This window comes from Elaeis guineensis, chromosome 12 (genome assembly GCF_000442705.2).
Source record: "Elaeis guineensis isolate ETL-2024a chromosome 12, EG11, whole genome shotgun sequence".
Lineage (NCBI taxonomy): Eukaryota > Viridiplantae > Streptophyta > Magnoliopsida > Arecales > Arecaceae > Elaeis > Elaeis guineensis.
The window spans coordinates 8,040,414-8,050,093 of NC_026004.2; the positions used below are offsets into that span (position 1 = coordinate 8,040,414).

The 9,680-nt window shown below is 39.6% G+C and overlaps 2 protein-coding genes and 1 non-coding gene across 4 annotated transcripts; 2 read left to right on the forward strand and 1 right to left on the reverse strand.

The window, feature by feature from the left end:
- The first annotated feature begins 76 nt into the window (after positions 1 to 76).
- TRNAT-UGU (transfer RNA threonine (anticodon UGU)) lies at positions 77 to 148 on the forward strand. Its single transcript has one exon. It is a non-coding gene; the product is annotated as a tRNA-Thr (tRNA).
- Positions 149 to 1,403: 1,255 nt separating this feature from the next.
- LOC105055448 (mannose-specific lectin-like) lies at positions 1,404 to 2,197 on the forward strand. The gene has a single exon (XM_010937257.4). The coding sequence runs from the start codon at positions 1,585 to 1,587 to the stop codon at positions 2,044 to 2,046; it is 462 nt and encodes a 153-aa protein (XP_010935559.3). The 5' UTR covers positions 1,404 to 1,584; the 3' UTR covers positions 2,047 to 2,197.
- Positions 2,198 to 4,441: 2,244 nt separating this feature from the next.
- Positions 4,442 to 8,321, reverse strand: LOC105055447 (transcription factor TCP21). 2 transcript variants are annotated; one of them, XR_012135853.1, is made up of 2 exons: positions 6,710 to 8,321; positions 4,442 to 5,060 (listed from the first exon to the last, which is right to left on the reverse strand). XR_012135853.1 is itself a non-coding variant. In XM_010937256.4 (1 exon), exon 1 carries the CDS (start codon positions 8,191 to 8,193, stop codon positions 7,393 to 7,395), a length of 801 nt encoding a protein of 266 aa, XP_010935558.1. In that variant the 5' UTR covers positions 8,194 to 8,321; the 3' UTR covers positions 6,568 to 7,392. The 2 variants fall into 2 exon arrangements, 1 of the variants encoding a protein (XP_010935558.1); XM_010937256.4 differs by lacking the exon at positions 4,442 to 5,060 and having other exon boundaries at positions 6,568 to 8,321.
- Between the last annotated feature and the right edge of the window lie 1,359 nt (positions 8,322 to 9,680).

Sequence of the window (9,680 nt, forward strand, 5' to 3'; positions counted from 1 at the left end):
ATATATTGGGGTGTGCATTCAAAATTTCAAGAGTTGCAGTCCTATTTGTGGAGAAATATGGTACACCCAAAATGTAGCCCCTATAGCTCAGTGGTAGAGCGTCAGTCTTGTAAACTGAAGGTCTGTAGTTCGATCCTGCATGGGGGCAAAATCTATTTTTATTTTGAAACATTTGTGTGTGTCTATAATTCTTTTTTTGTTTCATTTTTCTTTGGGAATAAATCTATATATCTTTACTGTTGGACAAAATATTGTAAAAAAAACTTATCTTTATTTTAATAACACATTTGGGTATGTCTACATTTTTTTGTTGTTTCATTTTTCTCTAGAAATAATTCCATATATCTTTACTATTGGAAAAAATATTGCAAAATACATGATCAACTTGTGTAGGATTTAATAGTTAGAGCTCATATCCTTCTTTGTATTTTGTTTCTCATCTACCAGCTGTCCTCTCATCTACACATTTTTGTATATCTATACCTTTTTTTTTCATTTTTCTCTAAGAAAAAAATTCCCATATATTCACTAATGGAAAAAATATTTAATATATTTAGGTTGAAATTAGAGTATAAAATGCATGATCAACCACTGTAGAATTTGAATAGTTGGACCTCATATCCTTTTTTTTATATTTCATTTCTCAACTACCAACTATCCTCAAGTCTGTCCTAGAGATTTGCACTGTCTCTAAGTATATGATTAATTGCCAATCCATCCATAAAATCATTGATCTTAGCCTCCAACTCATTCACGACAACAAGATTACTAGTTGTGCTATCCTCGTCGTCAATTAATTTTACACTAGGCTGATTTAACATCATCAAGTCCCTGGGCTAGGAGATTTTCTTTGCCACCAAGATATTCAAGACCAGGGCCCTCACCTTTGCATTCCATAACACCATCTGTGTCTACATCAAAGATGAGGTTGAAATATGTAGAGCATGACTTCAGCTGATCCATGTCAACCTCCAAAATTAGGAAGCTCGCACTCAAAACCAGCAACTGCCTTCCCTTCTTCCTCTTCTCCCCCTCTCTTCCTCTTCCTTCCTATATCGGCTATCATGGAGACGGCCGGATGTCACTTTTGGTTGACGGCCAAGCCAAAACCTCCCATCTTTTCCTCTCCCTCTCTAGTTATTCCTTTGCCCCATCTTCCTCCCTTGTGGGCAAAATTGTTACCCTATATGTTGTGTCACAAGGAGCCATGGAGGAGCCTTAGGCACCGGGCACTCAAAGGAAGCCTTTTCCCTTTTTTGTTTGCAAGTATTGTTGCTCCGAATCGTGGCATGCTATAGGCCAGGTCTACAATTGAGTTAATAAACCAAAACTAAGACATAATTTCTCCTCTCCCCATGATTTACTCCGACCATCTCCATAGTGGAACTCTTATACTCCATATATTCTCTATAGCCAATAATTTCAACTTCCATTAATCGACCAAAATCCAAAAACCGCCCACATTAAGCAGTCAAACGATTCACACAAGACCAGACTCCCAACGCCCACTAAAAGCCCACGCATCGCCAACAATAGAGGACTGGAGGCCCATCGACTCCAAAGTCTTCCAGTCTATATAACCAGATGAAGGTCGCTAACAAACTATACTCTTACAAGAAAAGAGAAAAGAACATAATGGCCGGCCAAATCATGAAGGTCATGGCACTGGTCCTAGGCCTCCTGGCCACGACGGCGATCGCCGAGGACACACTGTTCAACGACGAGAGCCTCGAAGTTGGCCAGTATCTGGAGAACGGGCCGTATAAGTTTATCATGCAGGGGGACTGCAACCTGGTGCTGTACGTGAACGGGAACCGAGCACTGTGGTCGTCGAGGACCAACGGCAAGGGCAGCTCCTGCCGCGCCACGCTGCAGGACAATGGCAACCTGGTCATCTTCTCCGGAAGCGATGTGGTGTGGACCAGCGACAGCACCCTCGGGCCCAACACCTACCGTCTGGTCGTCCAAGGGGACGGGAACGTCGTCATCTATGGTGCACCACTCTGGGCAACCAACACCGTTCAGAGCCGGAGATTGCTGCTCTGATGAAGGGATGAAGACCTCCTCTGCCATATCTGTTTTGCTTATCTATGTCATGAGTGCCAAGAACTATTAAAGGATTTGAATGAGGTTGGAATTATTTGGAAAGCAGTACTTTTCTATATATATATATATATATATATATAATTTGTCTCTCTGGCCTATGCATTCAAACTACTGGACATGTCTGTCGGACTTGAAGGCTTCACTGTTTAATGTCTTTGCTACTGTTTCTAGGAAAGGCATGAAAAATGAAAGTAGGCTAACCTTGTTGATCGACTACAAGATGGCACAGTTATAGGAATAGATTCCAAGCAGGCAATCCTGTTTTGTATCCAAAGGTTATAATAAACCCTTCCGCTCAGGGTGGGCATCTAACTTTAAAAGCTCAATTATCAAAAAGAATAAAAAAGAAATTTTAGAAAAAGAGAAAGTGGTTGACAATAAGTAGTGGGAAGGAACATTATTGAAAGATGGTGTGCCCAAAAAAAAAAAAAAAGAAAAGAAAAAAAAAAAACAGTAGATGATGCTATTTTAAAAGCCAAAGATGGATATTGTTATTATTTATCTTCAATGATTGTTTAGAAAGATTCTGACAAGCAAATCAAATGGCTTTTAAATGATTGTTTAGAAAGGATTCTGACGAGCCACAAAAGGCTGTACTGCGACCGACAAAATGCAATTCTATATGCACGCTTGTTACCCTTTAATGGTGCACAAGTTAGGGTAGAACCCACAAATCCGATGCCCAACCTAGATCCAACCCGATCCGACCCATCCCTAACCTGGACGAGAACTGAACCTGTGATGAATTGGTTGGGAGTGGAATCAAAGTCAAACCCATTAAAACCTTCCCATTAGATCTACGTTCGAGATTTTATTACCCAACCCAACACAAACCCGCATAATTATAAACACATGCTTACATATATACATGCATACACATACATATATAATATTAATTTTATTTATATATTCTTCAATTGAAAAATAAAAGAATAACATTAACATGTCAGAACTCTTTGAGGTATTTATACTTATTTTTAAGCAGCCATTTTTTTCAAGTTTTGCTACATTATTTTTATATGATTAACTATCAAGTGTTTGTCATTCATGATTTAATTTTTGCAACATGTATTGAATGGTTGGAGCTTCTCAAGAATAGATTTCTTAACCTAAACTCTTCTGGATGAAAGATTTGATACCCCCGAAGGATACCCAAATCGGAACTCCGCCTGATCTATACCTGATATATATTTTCATTACCCTTCAACTTGATCGGGTATTGAATAAAAATGAGACCCGAAACCTTAACGGGTATGAGACTGCATTTAATAAAATCCAGATCCAACCCAGTAGCACCCATACTGCAAGTTTGCTGGAGGCAAGCCATGAGGAATTTTCAAGCACTACCCATTTGAGTACCAGTTACAAAAATTTAAGCAATGCCAACGCAATGCCAGGCCCAGACGCGCTTCATTCTTATGTGGTGGAGAACTTAGGTAAGACAGACAAAAGTCCAAAACAGAACAAACACCAAGGCCATTGGTATCCAACTGTTGCCGTTGGTATCCAACCGTTGCATCGCCGGAATTGCTGGAATGACAAAAACTCTTTTTGTGACAAGTGCATGGGCGAAATACTTTGTTACATAATTCCTTTATTCTTTCCTCTATCAAAAGAGCTAGATGCACAGAATGGTTGTCATCTTAATTTAAATAATCATGAAGGCATTTAAGAAATCTATTTCCATGGTATATATCTATCATATATACCATGGAAACTCATGCAAGCCAATGATTCACCTGAGCTCAGCCAAAAAAACACTTCAATTCCAGGTCTATCATAGAATTCTTCAATTCAACCAATGCTGAAGTGATACAGACAGTTATTCTAGTGAAATGATGCAAGAATTTACCTTTGTCGAAACACTAGGAAAAGCACTTTCCAGTGTGGGAACACCAAACCTCCCCTACTTCGAGAAGATTTGTCACAATTTGGCCTTAATGGACCATATATAGACCAGCTTGACTTTGGAGTAAAATATAGCTGCTCAAAGAACCTTTTTTTCTTCTCAACAACTCATACGAGACTATCGCCACTTAGCCGACAAAGGTGACCCCAGACTTTGAGCCCATTTAGAGATGACTAGGAGACTAGGGGTGATTCTCATCTTTTCCTGAATGTTTGACTCTTTTAAGCTGTAATCTTTGGCCAGCTCCCACTATGAGCAGTTACAGCCAAGAACATATTGTTTTTTCCCACCAAACCAAGAACTTGTGCTGCCAATATCAAAGTTTCTCACCCTGCATGTCATATCTCAATGCTGAAATGAATATGTCTTTTCCTAGGATTAGTTCAATATAGGGCTCCAGTAATCTTCAAAAGTCCACCAGAAAAGACAATAGTTAGGTAGAAACAAAGAATTAAAAGGAACCCACATGATGGGATCACCAACCACATTTCTTGCTAAAACAAGAAAAAATAAATAAAGGCAAATTCATGATAGCCCAAAAATCTCACCAGATTTCAGAATATTATGGTGGTAAAATTGGTTCCACCCACTGAAATTGTTATGATAAAAATAAATAATCTGAAAGCCAAGCTCTCCAGGATCCATGACATACTCTGTTTTAAAGCAATGTTATTTATTATTTAGGAGATAATAATTGCAACCAGTGGACAAGCACATTTATTCTAGGGAGAATCTACACAGATCTTTGTCCTCAGGAGGTCAGGCTACACCAACCAGAGGATGGTCATGTTAGATCTACCATCAAAGAGAAGACTGCAAGATATTTGTTACTTAACATACTGAAAACTAAAATTAAATCTAGATATGCAAGAATACTGACCATGTTGCAAAACATAGGATGACTCGTACTACTGCTTGATTTGATTGAGAAAAATACATCCCCTGCCATCAAATGTCCTGGATGTATAGCCATATTGATGTGCAACTACACTTGAGATCATAGCTTTGTATTTACAAACTGCAACTTTTTCTCACGAAACTTCCTCTAAAATCAGACAGGAGAATAAAGAAAGCTACTTTTATAAACAAACCAACTGTAAGTAACAAAGCTAAAGTAGTTAATTTGTGCTTGGATGTACAAGAGTAAATGACCATGGCTAACATGCTTGTTTAATATGGTAAGCACAAATAAATATGAACAATGATCGGTCATAGAGGAAGAATGGTTTCCTTTGACAATTCATTTGACGATTTATGATACCAGAGCAGATCGAAGGAGAGACTGGGGTTGGGTGGACCACGAGCAGAGAGAGAATGCTTATAACCTCCTCTTTTTCTTTTTCTTTTTATTTTTTCTGATTTTTTTTTTAAAAGGAAAAATAATGGTTACTACTCTTATCTCCTCATATACCCCTCATTCATGGAGGCTGCGATTTATCTAGCTGTGTCTATAAAAATAATGTCATAGAAAAAACCTACATTCAACCGTACATGTGTGTATAGTACATTTTGCCCATGGTGCTCCCTAATATACAGCCGCTTCTTGATGGTACCAATGGAAACCATGTTCCAGATTGTGACAACATGGACTATGAACAATCCAGTTAGAAAAATGAAAGGACAAAACTAAAGGCTTAGTGAAAAAGGTAGTAGAATAAGAAAGAAAACATCTGCTTCAGCAGAACCAAAGCCAGCATGTCAAAATACTCTGGAATTCAACCCACAACCCATCCCCCATCCATTCATACAATACTTTATAATAACAAGAAAGGAAAAGCTTTCTCCTGTACCAGTTTTCAAAGAAGAAGAAGATACAATCAACCAAATCATAAAAATGTTTATGCAGATGGATGAAATAAGCACAAGTTTGGAGCACTAAATTGTCAAGCTAATGAACAAATTTAATCAAGTCTTCAACTTTGATTTTCAATGATTTCATATGAACATATTCAACATTAGAGGCTTATAAAATCAATAAGCATGACCTTGATTTAGGGAGGTCTAAGTAGAAGAGTAAGTGAATACCGTAAAAAATATTCAATGAGGCTTTTATATATCAAATGTGAAGCAAATGACGGACACAGGTTAAAAAATAAATTAGCAAAATTTCAAAGGCACTTCAACTATTGCCTACAGCAATCTCCCAGACCACTGATTAGTGCTTCACTTGAAATTTCACATCGTAAGTCGACATCAACTTGAACCTACCTATCCAAGCCAAGTAGCAAATATTATTGATATATATAAATATATATATATATATATAGAGAGAGAGAGAGAGAGAGAACAAAAGTTTTATATTACTGCACCAAGATTTTGTCCATGGTAACATATTTATCATTGACAGATGGTAGAGAAGACTCATAATATCCACATGATCCGCAGCAAACATTATCTCAGATTATGTCCCCTCAGTTGGTCCCCCCCTCCCCCCTTCCTTTTTCCCCTTTATAAACAAGAAAAAAAGGAAGAAAGAAACAAAGAAAGGTGAGATAATATTTATTTCTTTGTGAATTAATTAGATAATACAGCACACGAATGCAAGTCTAGGCGGCAGCAAGAAGAGGTACATTTTTATTTGCATCATACACTCCAAACAATCCATAAATACATATAATCACTCATTATTTCCTTACTAATAAATCCAGGAAAAATGACTAAAATACAGATGGAAGTTAAATTAACAGAACTTACGGGCTTACAACAGAAGTTTTTCTGCAGCCATTTTCACACTTGACGTAGAGATAAATGGAGAGAATGGAGGAAGATACCCCAAGCCTCAGTCACAAATCACTGGGTTCCCAAGCCCTCTTCATTAAAAGCACCTCAGATCACTTATTAATCCAAATTCTCCTCCGCAGACACCGAGATAATAAATTAACCAACTTATAGAATTCCTGTTGCCAGTAATTCAATCAAACCGAACTCCAATACTACTTCTTAACCTTGTAATCCCATATATTCCCCGGAAACATAAATTTCCACAGAAGCCTTTCTTGAGCACACTGGGTGGCTTGTAGGAAGAAGAGAGGATTGATGAAGCCTTTGGTATCCTACATTCTCCTCGGCAGAACAGGACATAGTGAAGCTCCAATCTTTCCATTGAGTATGGTAGTGATCATTCTGATTCCAGGATTTTTCTTTCTCTAACCATTCGTGTTAACTTGCTGAGCAGCTCAGGGAACCCAAGCCGTTTCACAAACCCGAATTCTCCACTCCTCCTTGAACCAGCCTCACAAACAAAGAAGAAAAAGAAAGACACAGGGCGAATTAATTCATTCGATTCCACAAACGCCGACGTTTGCTTCACCCAATCTTAGACCTAACAACAATAAGAATCCTAAAACCCTAACCCTAAGCCTAAGAACCGGAAAGGATCAGCGAGACTCGTCCTCTCTCCTCCCCGCGGCGGCCGCAGTCGTCGGCGCCCCCGACAAGGAGGCGAGAAGGTTGAGGTGCCCCTGGGCGATAGGCAGGTAGTTCCCCACCCTAGCGGCCGAGGCCTCCCCGACCGGCTGGGCGGCGGCGAACCGTCCGGTGATGGCCGCCGCCGCCGGCGGCATGACGATCTCCGGAGCCGCGAAGCTCCACAGCTGCCCGAAGTCTGGCCTGGCTGGCACCGCCCAGAAGCCCCCAGCCGGTCCGATGAGATGGCCGCTAGCGCCGCCGGCGGCAGCGGCGGCGGAGTCGTCCTTGTCGGCGGACGAGTCGTCATCGGATCGGAGGCGCTTGCCGAGGATAAAGGGATGGGGGACGGCCGGGGGGAGCAGATGGTGGGGGTTCTTGTGGTCGGCGGCGGCGGAGGAGGAAGAGGAGGAGGGGGAGGAGAGGGAGTGGGTGGCAGCGGAGCGGGAGGTGGATGAGGAGGAGAAGGAGGCGGGGATGGTGCCAGTGCCGGTGGCGGCGATGATGGAGGATTCGGCCTGGCGGAGGAGCCACTCGATGGTCTGGCCATCGGACTTGTGGCCGAGCTCGCGGGTCAGCTGGAAAACGCGGGCGGCGCAGACGATCGGCATCCGGATCCGCCGCCCACGCCCGTCCACCTTGCTGTGCCGGTCCTTCGCCGGCGGCTTCTTGACGGCCAGCGCCGTGCCGTTTGCGCCCGCCGCCATCACTTGCTGCTGCGCGGCCCCGCCCGAGGCCTGCCCGCCGTTAGTAACCCTGTCGGGCGTCGTCATCGCAGTGGAACAAGCTTAGAATAAGCCTGGAATAACGAGAAAAGGCGAGAGGATAGAGTAACGGAGTTAAGAGAGGTAGGGAGGGGGGTAGAGGTTTGGGGTGGGAGGTGAAGGGAGTAATGATTGAGCGAGCGGCAGGAGCCGGTGGAGACAGAGGGGAAGGGCACATGGGAGGGTGGGGCCCAGTGCTGCTACAATGTGACCACGATATTGGTAAGAGAGAGAAGAAGTCGTTGGCGCGTGTTGATTGATTGGCGCCGGATTTGGGATTGAATTGCTGCGATACCACTGAGAACCGACCAGAGGCTTGCCGGTAGGGGTGGAAGTAGCGCAGGTGTTATTCGTCCGGATAAATTTTCGTATCCAAATTAATTTAGATGTAGGTTTAAATTTAAAATTTTAATTAATATTTATATTAATATTTATATTAATTAAAAATAAATATAAATATAAATAAATAATTATTTCATCTATGTTTGAATATATGAATTTACATATAATTTTATATAATTTTATATAATATTTAATAATTTTAAAAAAATATATATAATCATATAAATATATTATTAATTTATCATTTATTTAATATCATTTTTAATTTTATAATTATAAAATTTAATTATTTAAATTATATTCATAATTATATTCATAATTTTTATATCCAAATTATATTTGTATCTATTTAAAATAAATATGAATGTGGATACGATGATATCTAATCCGTATCCAATCCGATTTTAATTCTACTCGACAGAGTTCAAAAAACTATCATTTCGGATCCGGACATTGTTAGCAGGTTTAAGTGTTGATTCAAATCAAAATTATTTTTTATAAATAAAATAATTCAAAATTATTTAACTATTTTTTTAATTGCACATAAATTTCTATGATTTCTTTTACGTTGCAAACTGGTAATACAAAATACTATTGCAGTTGGTGATTTTTTTTCCCCTCAAGTATTTGTTATGCTTCGCTCTTCTATACTTATTTTTGAAGTAACTAAATATAAAAATATTTTAAAATTTCTATATTTTTGGGTTTTATTATTTTATTTCAGTTTTTTTAATTATTTTGATAATTTCCAAATTTTTGACAAAATTACTTTTTTTCCTGAACTCCATATCCTTACTTTTGATTGAATTACTTCAAAATATTGAATTTGTGACTGCTTTGGATGAGATCTGGAACTCTATAGAAGTGGTGATGTTTGTAGGTCACATGTCAATATAGATTGTTGGGGACCATTGGTTTATAATGGTACTCCTGAAGCAGGAAGCTATTTTAATTTATGAAGTTTGTAGCTCCAACTCATGCTACATGGGGCTTAACCATTAGGTTAAACCTCCTAGCAACCACAGAGGAACATTCCCAAGAGTTTGGCTATAGCTAATTGTAATGTGGGTGGGTCTTCTTTTTTCTCAATTTTTCTGAAAAATTCTCTAGCTCCATGCATCAATAATTTGTGGCTGATAAGTATATTTGATATT

Bases quoted from the DNA above. Each gene is read 5' to 3' on its own strand.
- LOC105055448 (XM_010937257.4), top strand. From the start codon at position 1,585: ATGAAGGTCGCTAACAAACTATACTCTTACAAGAAAAGAGAAAAGAAC.
- LOC105055447 (XM_010937256.4), bottom strand. From the start codon at position 8,193: ATGACGACGCCCGACAGGGTTACTAACGGCGGGCAGGCCTCGGGCGGG.